General features: G+C 45.5%; 1 protein-coding gene across 2 annotated transcripts in view; it reads left to right on the forward strand.

The window, feature by feature from the left end:
* The window catches only part of dnah9 (dynein, axonemal, heavy chain 9), a 127,756-nt gene that overhangs the window by 21,703 nt on the left and 88,956 nt on the right, over nucleotides 1-17,097 (forward strand). For both annotated transcript variants that reach the window (XM_087175838.1, XM_087175837.1), the window contains exons 20-34: nucleotides 445-667; nucleotides 916-1,082; nucleotides 1,764-1,907; nucleotides 2,074-2,233; nucleotides 2,853-3,008; nucleotides 4,216-4,348; nucleotides 4,441-4,718; nucleotides 5,026-5,156; nucleotides 5,230-5,356; nucleotides 5,826-5,978; nucleotides 6,472-6,597; nucleotides 8,125-8,364; nucleotides 8,653-8,813; nucleotides 14,995-15,151; nucleotides 16,129-16,233. In XM_087175838.1, the coding sequence (XP_087031964.1) occupies nucleotides 445-667; nucleotides 916-1,082; nucleotides 1,764-1,907; nucleotides 2,074-2,233; nucleotides 2,853-3,008; nucleotides 4,216-4,348; nucleotides 4,441-4,718; nucleotides 5,026-5,156; nucleotides 5,230-5,356; nucleotides 5,826-5,978; nucleotides 6,472-6,597; nucleotides 8,125-8,364; nucleotides 8,653-8,813; nucleotides 14,995-15,151; nucleotides 16,129-16,233 (2,461 nt within the window). The remainder of the gene's footprint in view (nucleotides 1-444; nucleotides 668-915; nucleotides 1,083-1,763; nucleotides 1,908-2,073; nucleotides 2,234-2,852; nucleotides 3,009-4,215; nucleotides 4,349-4,440; nucleotides 4,719-5,025; nucleotides 5,157-5,229; nucleotides 5,357-5,825; nucleotides 5,979-6,471; nucleotides 6,598-8,124; nucleotides 8,365-8,652; nucleotides 8,814-14,994; nucleotides 15,152-16,128; nucleotides 16,234-17,097) is intronic.

Genomic DNA, 17,097 nt, shown 5'->3' on the forward strand with positions numbered 1-17,097 from the left:
TGGGGGGGGGGGGGGGGGGGGGGCTCAGTGGACAGCTGCAAACATACCTGTTCAATTCAGCCTTTCAGAGGGTTTTTTTAATTATTGTTTTTTAAATGAATTCCCGCTTTAAATCCCTTTTTCCTTTTATATTTGTCAAAGAACTTTGAGCTGCATCCTGTGTAAGAAAAGATTTTTATTATCATTATTATTATTATTATAGTTTAAATTTACATGATTTGTAGTGGTGCAATACTTTTCATACTGTGTGTGTGTCAGTGTCAGATCTTTGGGGATTTATCAGTATGAGTAGAGCTGATTGATTGATCTTCTTTTAGTTTGAATTAGTCTTCCACACAGCAACTACAAGTCCAGCTGCTTTTGACTCAGCCCTTAGATTTTCCACTGACTTCTCTTCATTGTACTGAGCAATTAGAGTCTAAGATCACGGTTTTCTGTCCTCAGTCTGTCAGATCTGGAGAAGTTCATCAGCGTGGCCGAGGCTGGCCTGGGTCAGCGGGTGGAGGAGGGTGACTACGGTGGCCTGGTTGGGGTCATGGGTCACCTGTTAGCGGTAAAGGAAAGACAGAACACCACGGACGCCATGTTTGAGCCTTTGCAACAAACCATCGCTCTGCTGAAGGTGTACGAGCAGGAGCTGCCTGATGTGGTCCACAAACAGTTAGAGGTGAGGACTGATGTTCGGTCGTTTCCGATTACTTTCACCAGCATGTGTACGTTCCTGTGTTTCTTCCAGCTGAGACAGAACAATTTCTCTTACTTTTACCTTGTGTCTACCTCTGCCCGTCTCTGTTCCACACTCTTCCTCCTGGCCATTCATCATCTGTCACTCCTGCCCTCCTTGTTTTTCCCTCCTCCTCTTCATCTCCCTCCCTCTGTATCATTGTGTTTATCTATCTATCTGTCTGTCTGAAGGAGCTGCCAGAAAAGTGGAACAATGTGAGAAAGCAGGCGGTGTTGGTGAAACAGCAGGTGGCGCCGCTGCAGGGCATCGAGGTGGCGAGCCTGCGCCGTAAGTGTGCGACGTTCGATGTGGAGCAGCACACCTTCAGGGAGCACTTCCGCAACAACGGGCCCTTCAGGTACAACTGATAATTAACATTTCCAAGCAACATATAAACACTTCATAATAATAATGAAGTTATTTTTAGGAATTCATTATCAGTAACTATAATTATGCTTAAATTATTATATATTCTGTATATATGCTGCTTATCCTGTCAATGCTCAGTAGAGGGAGGAGGAAATTTAAAGTGTGACTGCTTGAATAGAGTTGTCCAGAGTCAGTGAAGGCAGCACGGTGCACAGCACAGCTTCTTCTCCGTGACTAAGTTCAGCTCGTAGCTTTGAAGAGATAAAGACTGTCGCTCCCCTCACCTTCTCACTCGATAACAGAGACCTGTTATCTCGAAGCTCTCACATCCGACAAGGCTAATTGAATCTTAACGTGATGATAATTAATTCATAGGTAGAGATGCTTCGTCATAATGTCTAATTGTCAGATTAGTTATGTGTATAATTGGTCTCTTAATAACCTGGTGATTATTTTCCCATTAATGTCATGGAAGTCATTGTTAATTGTCACAGTGTGCAGTTAGGTCTGGTGTCACTGCAGGCGAATCAGGCTTGGCAAACCTGCAGCCTTTCATTGCCTAAACAGCCTGATTCATACTGGGCCTGAGCAAACCTGTGTGTGTGTGTGTGTGTGTGTGTGTGTGTGTGTGTTTTGATGGGCGCCTGTGTGCACTCATGCATCCGTCCAGGTTTGACAGCGAGAACCCCTACCAGATGTTGGACGCGTTCCACTGGCAGATCCAGGAGCGGGAGGCGGTGATGGCCTCCCTGGTGGAGTCTGCCAGCCTGTTTGAGGTCACCGTCTCCGAGTACAAACAGCTCCGACAATGCAGGTAAAGCCCAAAGCTGGAAGGAGAAAGCACCGCGAGCCTGTGCCAGATTTGAAACTAATGAGCCGCTATAGCAGAGGTGCTCTTTTACATTCACACTCAGTATCTAAAGCGCTGCCATTTTCACGCTGGTTTAATTCACTTTGTCCCCTCTCCTTCGTCCCCCGAGGCGCGAGGTGGGCCTGCTGAAGGAGCTGTGGGACATGATCACCATGGTGGAATCCAGCATGGCCGCCTGGAGGACGACTCCCTGGAGGGAGATCCACGTGGAGGACATGGAGCTGGAGTGCAAGCGCTTCTCTAAAGATATACGGGGCCTGGATAAAGAGGTGGGGGGGGGAGTGGATGTTTAACACAGTTAACAGGGTGGAAAGATGTGGACAGGAAAAATTAATCTTGAAACACTGACATGAATAAGTAACTTCCAACTGCAATTGACCACTGAACTGCCATTTCCCCTTCAAAGCCTTAGCAAGCGTAACTGGGCATGACAGGCCATGTTGAAGCAGTGAGCAGTGGACTGTAGTCAGGGAAATACTCTAACGTTAGCTTAATCAGTTAGCTAGCAGTACCAGTTGCCATTTTAACTTTCATGTTTGACTATAAATGAGAAGCTTACTCTTCTCTGCCTCCGTCTGAAATCAAAGATCCGCTTGATTTCAAAAGTTATTAATATTAAAAGTTATTAATAACTTTTGAAATCCCCCCATTTGTGCTGTACAAGACAATACAGCTTGTCAGGTGTAGCAATGACAAACAAGGGAGTCAGAGCAGTGTGTGTGTCTTCACTCACCCTTGACCGACGCAGCTGGAAATCACTAAATGTGTGTAACTGCATCATGAATTTCAACTAAAATGAAACTAAGATAAAATCCTGAATTGCAGCTTCAGGCTCCCTCACCTCTGTCACAAGCCCTTGTCCTGATCCCTGGCCTTTGTCTCCTGTAGGTGCGAGCGTGGGAGGCCTACACAGGATTGGACAGCAGAGTAAAGAACCTCCTCACCTCCCTCCGCGCCGTGGCCGAGCTCCAGAACCCGGCCATACGAGCCCGACACTGGCACCAGCTGATGACTGCTACCGGAGTCCCCTTCACCATGGACCAGGTTTCCAGTTTATTCTGTAGTGTTGTTACAGCTCTGTCCATCTTTAGCTGAGCGTTTTCATATAATAGTTTTTATTATTAGTGCACTTGTAACTTTTGAAATAAGCAGTGATGGTAATAGTGTGCCACTGATAAGGGAGAGCTTCAAGAGGAGATAGACAGACACACACACACACACGCACACACACACACACACACAGGCAGTCTCCTCCAGTTATTTTCCTATTTTCTTCCCCGGCTCTGTTGGACCTTATAGCTGCAGCTTCTCTTATAGAAAAGTAACAGGAGGAGAAAACTTTTAATCCTTTACCACGAATCTGCCTTTTAAGGCAAATACTAAAACAAGTGGGTGACTTTTTATCGTTAGACACTTGCCATAAATATTTACCTACGGTTACATGGATTTACAACATTGTTGGATTTGCTTTGACATCGTTATTTTTTATGGTTTAAGGATTTTTATATCACACTACCCGGGATGAGTGATGAATCATTTTCATATGAAAACAGTGAAAGAGTTGCTGGGCAGCGCAGCAGCAGCGAGGCGTGAGCGTCTCTTTGTGCATCAAAGGGTTAAATTGTACATTTATGAAGTGCTTTAGAGGAGATTTCAAAATATCAATAGGTCATGTGCTCCACAGCTTTGGGCCGTAACTGACAAAGGCTGCATTCCCAATATTCCTCCAGCTGTTACTGAGAAGCTTCAATAAAGCAATGTGGCTTGGTCCTTGCTCATTAAGGCCTCTGTGCAGAAGGAAGAGGACCTTCAAATCAATTCTAAATGTAACAGGAAACCAGCGCAGAGCAGCTAAAACTGGACGGATGTGTTCTCTCCTCAGGCTTCTTCCAGAACGTCCAGTTGTCAGTCATTTCACACACGTAGTAATCGTCCTGCTGTGGGAGGTAAAAGGTTATAAGACCCGAGCCCCCTGCAGGCGGTGAGCGTTACTGCTGGAGTAAATGTCATTTCCTGTCAGCGGCGCAAGAGTCAAAGCTGCAGAAGCGCATATTTTTCTTTGTTGAAGGTGACGGAGGTTAGACGGGGACTTCAGATCCGCAGTTTGATTATAAAAACTGCTTATGACAGTGTGTCCTTGTTAAAGTGAAACCAGCTATCACAGCCGGTGCTCACCTGTAATATGTCACTAATATTATCTCATTATGTAATGTAGCTTATACAAAGTGCTGACGGGGTTCTCTGTGAGCAGGAGACCACTCTGGCCGACCTGCTGCAGCTCAACCTGCACTGCTTTGAAGAGGAGGTGAGGGGGATCGTGGACAAGGCAGTTAAAGAGATGGGGATGGAGAAAGTCCTCTCTGAGCTCAACTCCACGTGGACGGGTACAGGAAGGGAACTTTGGGAGTGAGAGTTTTTCATCCTGCCGTCCAGAGTTTGTGACCGGTTGACACGGAGTGTTGCTGATCCCCTCCAGGTATGCAGTTCCGGTACGAGCCCCACCACCGCACCCAGGTGCCTCTGCTGCGCACGGACGAGGAGCTGATCGAGACGCTGGAGGACAACCAGGTCCAGCTGCAGAACCTCATGTCGTCCAAGTACATCGCACACTTCCTGGATGAGGTGTCGTCGTGGCAGAGCAAGCTGTCCGTGGCCGACTCGGTCATCTCCATCTGGTTCGAGGTGCAGCGGACGTGGACTCACCTGGAGAGCATCTTCATCGGCTCTGAGGACATCCGCTCACAGCTGCCTGAGGTGACACGAAAATACCTACACACACACACACACACACACACTTAATTACAGCTCTATATTTCAGGTGACACACTTAACCTGCCATATGAATGCAGGTAGCATGACTGTTAATGGCTGTTAATTAAGAATGCACTAATGAGCCTGCACTCTCAGCTTAGGAGCTGAGATTACACAACTTTTTAATTGCTCCCACGATGTTGGGGCTGCACTTAAACCCAGATGTTTGCTCTTAAACCTGTGATTCTGCCCTCTCTCTCTCTCCCTGTGGGAACCTAAACCCCCCCCCCTCTCCTGAAACCCTCTGCAGGACTCCAGGCGCTTCGAGGGGATTGATACCGATTTCAAAGAGCTGGCGAGCGCCGTGCGCGAAACGCCCAACGTAGTGGAGGCGACCAATAAACCGGGCCTGTTTGGAAAGCTGGAGGACATCCAGAGCAGGTGAGAGGTCTCTCCATTTGTTCTCCTCGTGTTGTTGTTATCAGACACTGACTGTGTGTGTTTCTCTCTGCAGGCTGTCTCTGTGTGAAAAAGCTCTGGCAGAATACCTGGACACCAAGCGTCTGGCCTTCCCCAGGTTTTACTTCATCTCCTCAGCTGATCTGCTGGACATCCTGTCTAACGGGACCAACCCACATCAGGTGGCTGCACTTATTTTTTTACCTGAGGGGCAGAAATTAATCTCCTGCTTCTGTTTCTTTTATGCAGCACTTTCTGCAAGTTGCAAGGTTTAGCTCCTCTGCTGTTGACTGCTGTAGTTCCCTCAGCGTCCACACAGGGGCAATGTCGGTCATAGTTTAGCAGCCTGCTCCAGCCTCCATCATCAGGACATTGTCTTATGCATTTCCAGCTCCAGGAAATAAATCACTGTTAAGCACAACTTGCCACTGAATTTCTGTGAGAGGAAGTTAGCTGGCGTGCAGCATAACATGGATCCTACACTTCTGAACCCCAGTAATGAAACGTTATTTATTTGTGCGGCGGTGAAGAAAAATACCAGTCAGACCATGAGCTGAGTTTAAATTGAGCCTGACCTTCGTGTGTGTGTGTGTGTGTGTGTGTGTGTGTGTGTGTGTGTGTGTGTGTGTGTGTGTGTGTGTGTTTGCTCAGGTCCAGAAGCATCTGTCTAAGCTGTTTGACAACATGGCTAAGATGCGATTTGAAGCAGATGGAGAGGGGAATCCTTCGAAGATTGGTCTGGGCATGTACAGCAAAGAGGAGGAATACGTTCCCTTTAATCAGTCCTGTGACTGCGCCGGGCAGGTAAAATAGACCCGTAATCCCATTTTACGTCTCTAAAACTGTGGAGCCAAAACTTCCACAGGTCGAACTAAATGCTGAAGATGTTTGTTAGCTTCTTCTTCATTAGTGTCAGAGCTGACAGCGGCTCTGCAGACGTCTGTAGATGGATGTAATAGTTTCGAAAATTCACTTACCTGCTGTTTTTCTATAACAGAAGGACACTGAGGGAAAATATATAACAAACACAGAAATCATAACACACAATAAAGGTTACAAATGAAATTGAGTTTGTCGTGGCCTCTGGGGTTTCACATATCAAAGCCTATAAATCCATTAATTTTCCATTATATCCATAGTATTTGCCTGACTCCACATCCACTCTAATGCTTATTAATGACCTCATTTGGATCCATTGATAAGAGAACCCGTTGGTGCTCACTTGATAGACAGCAATGTTTTTCTTCATTTGTTTTCATGGGCCTGTTTTTGGTTTTTCCGTGTGTGTGTGTGTAAGGTGGAGGTGTGGTTGAACCGGGTGCTGGACACCATGCGCTCCACAGTTCGCCACGAGATGACCGAAGCGGTGGCGGCGTACGAGGACAAACCCAGAGAGCAGTGGCTGTTTGACTATCCCGCTCAGGTAAACAGGCTCAGAGGGTTTAACCAGAATCATATCTGTTTCTCTCTGAGATATTTCAGTCCAGTGCACACATTCACTAATGCCTTACACACACACACACACACACACACACACACACACACACACACACACACAGTATTTTTGAACACGGGTATGTATCTGTGATAATGGGAAATTATTCCCACCTGGAAATGCTTATAATTCAGAAAAGTAAGTATTTGATTCTCTGAATGGTAAAAATGTGTGTCTGACATGGCTGATAGCTGCTGGGTTCGTTCCACGTATTCAACAAATCTTCCCTCTCCGTTCGTTTATGATCCGATGTTGCACCAAAATCTGTGAAACCATCTGTTTTATGAGCCGCTACAGATTCGAGGATGAGAAACAGGCTGATGTGTTGACCAGACGTCGACAGATGAAGTGCGTGTGATGCTCACTTACAGTAGATCTGCACGTTACTTGGCAACAGTTTATGCTACTTCTACTATTTTGACCACTAGCGCTAAATATGTGACAGACAGCCACTAAAATCCAGGATGTGACGTGGAAGAAAAATCTTTTTGCAAGTAGCAATAAAGCTGAAATTCCAATAAATATAACACATTATTACGAAGTTGGTGTTCATACCTTTTATACTAACGTTAGTCCAACAAAAGAATTAGCAGTGCCGTGTGCATTTCTGACAACCAGGGCCAGACGCGTTATGCTTTGGGCTTGAACTCAAGGATGAACTAATTAAAGTTTGGTGGTCAAAGGTCAAAGGTCACTGTGAATTCACAAAATTCATTCACTAATTATGACACAATTTAACTCAAATGTCCGTAAGGATAAAATAAAGTGATGACATTCCATATCCAGAGGGTCAAAGGTCAACCTCACTGTGACATCACGATGTTCTGCAAAAACACTGTAACACAGAAATTGGTTCTAAATGATCGATAATGCATTTAAATCTCTCCTGCCTTGTCTTGCACTGACGTGTGCTGGTCTGCAGGTTTCCCTCTGCGGCTGATATTGAAATCTTAGCCTGCGAGGTAAAACGTATATAAAGCATTCATCACTCCTCGTGAATCTCCCTGCTCTGAGAGCCAGGGTCGTAAACCAGGTGACCTAAACAAGCGTGTCGACATTTTTTATCAACTCAAGATTTTTCTCCCGTGTGGGCCGTGACAGCCGGACAGTTCGGTGGAAATAAGATTGTCTAAAAAGTGCGGGGGACGTCTCCCTCCGGTCCTCACCTGTAATTAGGCCCCTGACAGATTAATGGACAGGTGACATAAAAACTGCTCAGCCTGTCCCGGGCTCACTGAAGCCGACTTTTCACACTCATCAGCAAAAATTAACTTTGCATCTCAATCCAAAACTTTCCCACTCACAGAAATGAAGAGTTTGTGAAGGCGAGTGGCTGCCAGCTTTATGTATGAAACATATAGGTGTGTGTGAGTGTGAAGCCCGTGAGCTTCACATGTCTCCGCCGGCTCAGTTCCTTCATCTGCTTGATTGTTTTGGTTTTTTTTTGGGACTCAGGTGGCGTTGACCTGCACTCAGATCTGGTGGTCGTCCGACGTCGGCATGGCTTTCGCCCGTCTGGAGGAAGGCTACGACAACGCCATGAAGGAGTACTACAGGAAGCAGGTGTCCCAGCTCAACACCCTCATCTCCATGCTGATCGGGCAGCTTACACCGGGCGATCGCCAGAAGGTTATGACCATCTGTACCATCGATGTCCACGCCAGAGACGTGGTGGCCAAGATGATCGCTCAGAAGGTAAAGGGGGGGGGGGGGGTATAAATTCTTTTGCAGGCACAGTGACTGTGTTTTTTCAGAGGCTATTACCAGTGAGTAATGCACTCAAGATATTCAAGCAAGGAATCTCATTTCCATAATTAGAGGGTGGAAAAGCTCAGATTATTTTAGGCTTCATATCAACCTTTGCCTCGCTGCTCTCTCTCTCTCTCTCTCTCTCTCTCTCTCTCTCTCTCTCTCTCTCTCTCTCTCTCTCTCTCTCTCTCTCTCTCTCTCTCTCTCTCTCTCTCTCGTCTCTTGTTTTGGAAGGTGGAGAACTCTCAGGCCTTCGTGTGGCTCTCTCAGCTCAGACATCGCTGGGGCGAGAAGGAGAAGCATTGTTTTGCCAACATCTGCGACGCTCAGTTTCTCTACTCCTACGAATACCTGGGCAACACGCCACGATTAGTCATCACCCCTCTAACAGACAGGTACGGAGGTGTCCCTTCTTTATTCTTTTTCTTTTTTTTTTGTGCCTTTGTTCAGACTGAGAATGAACAAAACAACACGATCGCTCCTCAACTGACCGACAGGTGAAGCTATGTCAGTCCGGCTTTAGCTCACGGTTGCTACACAGAAGCTTCCACTGTCGCAGCGTCCAGCGGTCACCGTGGTGATGTTTACCAAAACCCCCAGTATTAAAAAAACAACAGCTCCTTGATTTCAGACAGAAGTAGATTTACAGGAAAACCCTTCATGTCACTGAAGTGGATGATCTCATTAGCTGCAGCTAACTAGCTAGTTAAGTTAACATTAGCTCAGTGAGCTGGGTGAAAACACAACCTACTTCTCTTAAAGGTCTTAAAGGTCTTAAAGGTGCACAAGCCCGAATATCGTGATGTACAATATGATACGATATTATTGTTGTTGTATTTATATAATTGTATTTTTTTGTATTTTATATTTCAGTAGTTTTTATTCGTCCAGGCTCCGAGCCAGAGGCGTTATGTTTCCAGGTTGTCGGTCCGTCTCATTGTTGAGGGAACTCAAGGATGACCTAATTAGATTGTGAAGGTCAAAGGTCAAGGTCCCTTTTGGCCATGAACTCACAGATTCATACACTGATTATGACACAAATGAACTCAAATGCGTGTGATGATAAAATGAAGTGAAGACACTTTAATATCCAAAAGGTCAAAGGTCAACTTCACTGTGACATCATAATGTTCTGTAAAAACACTCGGCTCAGGAAGGGGAACTTGTGACCAGAGTGGAGGTGAAGCCTCTCCTGTTGGTAACACGGAGATGGAGTGGAGGCGTGTTAGGTTGAGGCGTGTTAGGTTGAGGTGTGTCCCCCCCCCCCACACCATCATAGCAGCACAGTTCCCCCCCCCTCGTTGTGTTGGTGTAACGGTGATGAAGGAACAGCAGTCATAGCAGGGCAGCAGCTCCCCTGCTGCTGGAGAGGTCTGTGTAATGTCTAACATGGGCCATTAGCAGTCACTGGTTAATCAGGTCCCTGGGGTTAGCTGGAGTGTAGAGTTCCCCACTTTAAGGGAGAGCAGGGCAGAGCTGCTAACATTAGCCTGCTAATAAAACGTTCGCTGGCTCTCCAACTGATGCTGGGTTACGATACTTTAACAGCATGGCAACCGTTAAAATGCTAATATTTGATTTGCCTTTGTGAGAGCTGATAACAACACTGTTCAATCCATCCTTTAAACTTTTGCTTAAAAGAGAGAGACGCCACCCTCCCCCCCTCTTTAAATGGAAAGCATCACTCTCACTGCAGTCTCACGCACACGCCCGCTGTGCTTACAGTTACAGTTGCTCGGCTATGATTGGACAACTGCTGCTCCAGGAATGGCTTTAGTAAAAAGTCAGATTCACCCAGAGAGGTAAAATAAAACACGAATATCTGCCTTGTGATCCTTTCGAAGGATGATCACACCTGCCGATTTACATGAAGCCAATTCAAAATCCATTAGAAGTCCGTTTACGTTGATGATCTGTTTTCTTAAAAACCCGAGGAGAAGATACAAACACCTCGTCTGATAATAACCATGTATGTCGTTGTGAGAATCTGGATTTGAATCATTATGTACACCCACCACAGGCAGAGCCTCTCAGAGCAGCTCGGCTCGGGCACTGTGCCAGCAGCTTGTTCATTCACATGCACATGTTTCTGCAGCGCTCCTGATAAAGTTTCAACTACACAGAGATGAATACCTGCTCCCACAGCCCTTTGGCAAACTGCAGCGTTTCACTGTGTGGTTTTCCAGACTGACCAGTATTCCCTTTGAAGCCTGAACAAAGCAGAAACAATGGGCTTTGATGGCTGGATCAGCGGCCGTGTAGCAAGACTTCACCATATGGTGCATGGCCTCGCTGCGGCCCGCTACGACTCACACGGTTCTCCGCTGGCTCCCTTTCAACGGTGGACCACGGACCGGGGGGGGGGGCTGGGTGTCAAATCCTTTAATCCACGACTTGAGGAAACAGATGAAAGCGCGTTTGCTCCATGATATTGTTGAGAGAAGAAGAAGAGGAAGAATGCATCTCGCTGCCGTCAGGTGAAAACCTGACATCACCAAACATCAGTGTCTGAAAATGTGAAACCTGGTTTTCACTGTGGATGTTTGAGTGTCTCCTGAAGGATTTTTCACTTAATGCAAAGTGCTAAAAAAAAAAAACTACTCCCCTTATTTCAACAATAAAACAATTTAAAGCACTTTGTGCATCACATAAAAAGAAACACGAAGCAGCAGAAAAACAGACATAAATATGATTTAACAAAGAATAAAATAAAACAGAAGATAAAAATAGATACCTTGAAATAAAAGAACAGAAGAATAACTGCAGTAACATCCAGTGTAAGGTATTAATTAATCATCCCGACAGTCTGAAGCCTTGATTTGAATAAACTGAGAGTTGGAGCAGACCTCGGTTTTTCTGGGAGTTTGTTCAAACTGTGTGGAAACTGATTCTGTTTCTTGTCTGTGTTTAGTTTGAGACAGTAAACAGACCTGTCCTAGACAATCAGAGAGGTCTGGGCGGCTCACAGCACCAAATCAGAGTGTGTTTTGGCAACAGTAGTAGTTGTAGTATTTTAAAATCAATTCTCTGACACACTGGAAACCAGCGCAGAGATCTGAGAACCGGACCAATGAGGCAGCGTGGACTCTGATCGACCTCTCTGAGAGATCTGAGTCGAGCTCGCTAATGACAAAGTCTCGCTGAGACAAAAGCTCTTGCTGCATTTTGAAGGTGTTGCAGCTGGAGTGTAACTTTGAGTCTGTGATTACAAGAACAAAATCTGCTTCAGTTTGTGTTGACAGGAGATTAGTGAGGTGTGAGGTTATTATTCTCTGCTCAACGTGTTCGTGCACCGAAAACCATAAGACCAACAAACACCAGATTTGGCAGGTGGGTTGCAAATTCCAGCCACTAGTCTGGCATGAAATGACATTTGTTTACCTCTAGGTGGCGCTATAATAATGTAGTTTATGTTTTCACAATTATCTTGAAAACGGCTGGGCTCAGAGTCAGAATTCTCTGGACAAAACGTTGTGAAACTTGGTCAGGATCATCTTCTGACTTACCTGATCTTACGTTGTTCAGGAAACTTCAATACGTCCATCCGTTTGGAAATTATACATTTTTAAACATGTCTTTATGTTATATTTCACATGAATGCTCATAGATCGAAACAGGAAAACTTGATAGAAGTCTTCCCATATCTGGTACCAAGTCCTGGGGATATTGTGCCGCTATATCTCTCCAAAATACGGATGTTAACACATTTACAGTTCTTCCATAGCAAGACTGTGAAACTGAAGCAGCTCAACAGAATTCACACGTATAAAGCTGTATGTGCCGGTTTACATCAGACTGACTGTACGTGGTTCGGTGTGTTCACCTTCCTCAGCAGCATAATTAGACTAGAGAAATCACTCGTGCTAATCTGTAGCAGCGGGAACGTTATCGGCACAGTGTTAGCACTCGCTCAATAGTTACTGCAGGATCTCCAAAGCTGCACCATTATGCAAAATGTCAGGAATATTTTACTCAGCTAACACAGAGAGAGAGAGAGAGAGAGAGGGAGAGAGAGAGAGGGAGAGAAGAATGGGAGGAGAATGAGTCAGACCGACAGACTGATGTAAAGCTGTTTCTTTATAAAAACGCTGTAACAAAACAAGTCACCTCGTCACAGCCAACCAGCTCGTCTTCACACTCGTCTTCTCTCCGGCTTCAGTCGCTCCGTGCAGGACATCCTCATCATCCTCATTGTCTTCATCATCCTCATCTTCCTCATCGTCTTCATCATCTTCATCATCCTCATCGTCCTCGGCCTACTCAAGCAGTGATTGTGAGATTTTTGGCCATGTTTCAGGAGAGTCATAAAGCCTGTTGGCACTGGTTTGCGGATGATGCACTGTATACAGATGGGATCGTTTGTCTTCTCTGAGCTTCTGTGTCTCGTTATGCTTTCCAATACCCCCCCCCCCCCCCCCCATACATCATCTATTAACCAGCAGCTCATTAAAATCATTGCTGTATTGATATTCAAGGCAAACCCGAGTGTTTATTGCCCTGATCAATAAAGTCCTGATTGTCTCCATCCGTTCCCGCCCGTGACGCTGCTGCTTTTTATTGATACGAGATGGGCAGGCTGTTTGTTAGTTCTGACAGCTTCTGTTGTGGGAGAGGCAATCACTGGCGTCACCAATCAGCCCGTGTGATAATCAAAGCGCAGGAGCAGATTATATTATCATATAATGAGGTTATGTATGATGTCGACACCGAGACATTGTCAGTGCTGGTTAGGAGACTGTGTCAACTCGGGGTTTTGTCATTTGCAATGTGTGCAGTCCTTGTAATGCTGCTGCTGCAGAGATTAAACCTTTTTCTACTCTGCATTCATTAAAAGTCAATCTGGAAAATTTAAAGGAGCAGTTTGATGGAGGGTTATGAAGAGTCTGGAGCCTGGGGCTGAAAGTTTTCCCATGATTTTAATTATTATTCCCAGGAGTAGGATATCGAGTAGAAGAATATCTCGTCGGAGAAATAGCATTTGCTCTAGAACATCTGACAGTCTTTACAGGTCTGAGCTGAACTTTTACCACTGCAGTGGCAGGGAGGGAAAATCCTTTGCATGCGTGTTGTTTCAGTGATTATAGGTGCCGGACAATTGTTATTTGTAACGTAATGACGATCCTCTGCAGCAGCTGAATGCCACTCTGCGCTGATCCTCGACTGTGATTGAATTGATTAAGCCACTTGTTGCGCCATCTGTGTAGTTGTTATTACAGATTTTTCACTCCACAATATTTATACTTATTTTAAAGAATTCTTTTACCACACAGGAGGAGCTGCGTGTTCAGACCGCTGGATTCCTGGACGTGTTTCATCCTGGAGAAGCAAATAGATTTTTGCAAGAATTACTGGGAACCCTCAGCTCCTATATTCCCAGAATGCATTTAGTGAGGACAAAGACAGTATGGAGTTTGTCCCCAGACTAATGATATGTCAGTGTTTAAACGGCAGTTATAAAGTGATTTATTAAAGTTACATTAATTAATTTGAACAGAAACATTTGCCAAGTAATAATTCTGTTCCTCTGTTCTGTAATTCAACATTTTGAGCTATTATTACTTTATTTTACACTTTCCTCTTTATTTTACACTTTCCTCTTTATTTTACACTTTCCTCTTTATTTTACACTTTCCTCTTTCCACGATGAGATGAATATCATTCCCAGGCCTGCATGTTAAGTACAGAGTTAGCCTAGCCTAGCTTAGCTTAGCACAAAGACTAAAGCAGGGATAAACATCAGTCCTGGCTTTGTCCAAAGTTCAACAGTAAACCCATCAAACCCTCCAACGCTCACTAACTACTGTCTTGCATCTTCTGGGCGAACAACTGCTGAGGGTGGTGACTTCCTGAAATCTTGTTGTCACGGCAACCAGCAGAGCTGCTGCACAGGGGTCTGTTCAAATCCACAAATTGTCAATTTTACATCTTGTTATGTGCAGATTTATCAGTGAACTACATACAGCATGCCGAGCAGTGAGTTGTACAGGTGTTCGTAGGTGTATTTTTGAACTTTGGACGGAGTGGCGCTTGTTGTTTCCCCTCTGCTTCCAGTCCTTATGCTAAGCTAAGCTAATAATTTCCTGGCTTTAGCTTCATACAGCTAATCTAAAGCAAATATGCATATCTCAGAAAATGTTGAGCTGTTACTTCAGATGTTGAATCAATAATTGAATTTTAAACGGGATCACAAAGTTTAATCAAGGGAAAGACTTTTTCTTTACATTTTTACTTTCATTTAATGTTTCTTTCCAATGTTTTTATTTTGTCATTTGATTCCAACACAGTGATTATTCTGGTGGCACATTTTCAGCTCCATAGTAAAATGCAAAAGGTCAGAGCCAGGAACAATAACACCTGAAATATAAATGTAACTCAGGTATAAATGTGCCTGTGTACCGTCAAGGTCCTCGCCGCGGATGAATGGAGTGAAGTGGCCTCGTCCTCATCTTTATAAGTGCGAGAGCAGCCAGATGAATCAGTCACAGACAAACTTTTTTCGTTTCCATCTTTCACGCTGCACCTTCATCACTGATGATGATGTGTGTGTGTGTGTGTGTGTGTTTCCTCCATATTCAGATGCTACATCACGCTGACCCAGTCCCTACACCTGACCATGAGTGGCGCTCCGGCGGGGCCGGCGGGCACAGGCAAGACTGAGACGACCAAAGACTTGGGCCGAGCCCTCGGCATCATGGTCTATGTATTTAACTGCTCTGAGCAGATGGACTACAAGGTGAGCTGACGCGCCTGCGCACACGCATCTGCACGCAGCCGATGTGCGTTCACAGCAGTCCACATTATGCATGTTTCTTTTCATCTTTGCCTTTGTCAGCGTTGTGGTATGCATTTGTCATTAAAGTTGTCAACCCACCTCTACGCCCTTCTCTTTTCATCTTTCTCCTTTTCATCCTGCGTCCTCCCTGAAAAAAAGAGCTGATTAGTTAAACTGTGATTCTTATTTCTCTGCTAAACCCTGTCAGAATAACCCCTCTGTATCCAGCCTGCACCTCCCTTCATTATGCACTCTTGTATACTCTCGCACGCACACACACCTTCTGCATATAGAGTGGTCAAGGGAGACATAAACATAATCTTGTGATGTGGTGTGCTCCTGCTTCCCCCAGACAGGGCCATCATTACAGTATAGAGGCGTACAGCACCTCCGGCTATACACACCACAGCAAGGTGTCAGAGAGAAGTGCTAATATACTCCTGGAGGAACACAGGAACTAGAATCAGCCTCACACTGTTACTCATATTCAGTTATACACACACACACACACACACAATACAGTAGGATCAATCTCCCAGTCAGCTCTGGTTTGCGTCAGTGCAGGTTTCCTCAGTCCTGTAATTGGAGAGAAAAGTCTGCCTCCTGCTTCATCCTGGTCCAGCTGCTCTCTGGAGGGCTGTTCACCTGCTCTCAGGTTGATCCTAGGAAAGCTTAAATGTGGGTGGTAGATATTTTAGCCTCTGTCTTTTTTGCCATCAGCGCCTTGTTTTATTAGTGTGTGGCCTTGTTTATGTATCATCCTGTTATTATTCGCCTACTCGCAGCCTGCTGTGGTGCTGCAGTGAACGCCTCTCCATATATCTCCTGTCTAATTGGTGATACGTCCCCGTCTGCCGGGTCTCCGTCAGCAGAGAGCCCAGCTGACCGACTTCCTGTCCCACTGTGTCCGTCTGAATATCTGTCTCTCTGTCCCCCAGTCCTGCGGGAACATCTACAAAGGCCTGGCTCAGACGGGGGCGTGGGGCTGCTTTGACGAGTTTAACAGGATCTCGGTGGAGGTGCTGTCGGTGGTGGCTGTGCAGGTAAGAACAAGTCCTCCGCCTCAGGTGCTCCCAAAATCCCATTCAGGTCCAGATTTCATTGTGAGGGCAGCGTGCGTTTGCACCCCGGGCGGTCGGAGCTAAAATGTGAAAGTTTTGATCTTGTTTGCGAGGCGGCGTATCCGGATCAAGTCGTGGTGAAAATAAGCCTCTGAAAACAGCAGCGCTGGAGTAAATAGCCTCTTCATCACCGAGTGAAAGCGTAAATTGCTTCGGCTACCAGACTAATTCACAGAGGCTGGCACCTTTGCACCCCAGAGCTTCCTCATAATTGGAGGCTTCTCTGATCTGATTTGAGACTGAAGGACGGAAAAGCGCCTCCCTCTCTCGCCTGTGGTGCTGGTCGTGATGCTCGCATCGCTCAGCACTTTCAGTACAGCGTCTCTGAAAGGACAAACTTTGCGCTCTCAGAGGACGTGCTGCAATGATTTGGGAGGATTAGTGTTTTTTTCCTCAGAGCACAAATTTGATTTGCAAATGATTCGTACTTGTAATTTAGAGCGGTTTGCTTTCAGATGAATCACGTCGGTTGACTGACGGCAGAATAGTCCAATCAGAGCCTCGAACCCCGAATCTCGTCATAAAGAGGCCGATTTCTTATGTTTAAGTGTTTCTTAACCTTCCCACATAAATATGATGTTTGTTTTTTAGTCTGAAGTGGGAATGATCAGATTTGTTAGACACACACACACACACACACACACACACACACACACACAAGCAGCTAAGTATCTGGGTGACATTACATTGAAGAGAAAGTCTTCACTTACACAAACAAGCATCAGCTGTTACGTGACTGTGGTCAGAGCTGAGACGGGAACAAAAGGAAATTCAGCCTCGTTGTGA

The sequence above is a fragment of the Seriola lalandi genome, unplaced genomic scaffold, assembly GCF_002814215.2.
Source record: "Seriola lalandi dorsalis isolate HSWRI2012SDOR001 ecotype SW California unplaced genomic scaffold, Sedor1 jcf7180002054506, whole genome shotgun sequence".
NCBI lineage: Eukaryota > Metazoa > Chordata > Actinopteri > Carangiformes > Carangidae > Seriola > Seriola lalandi.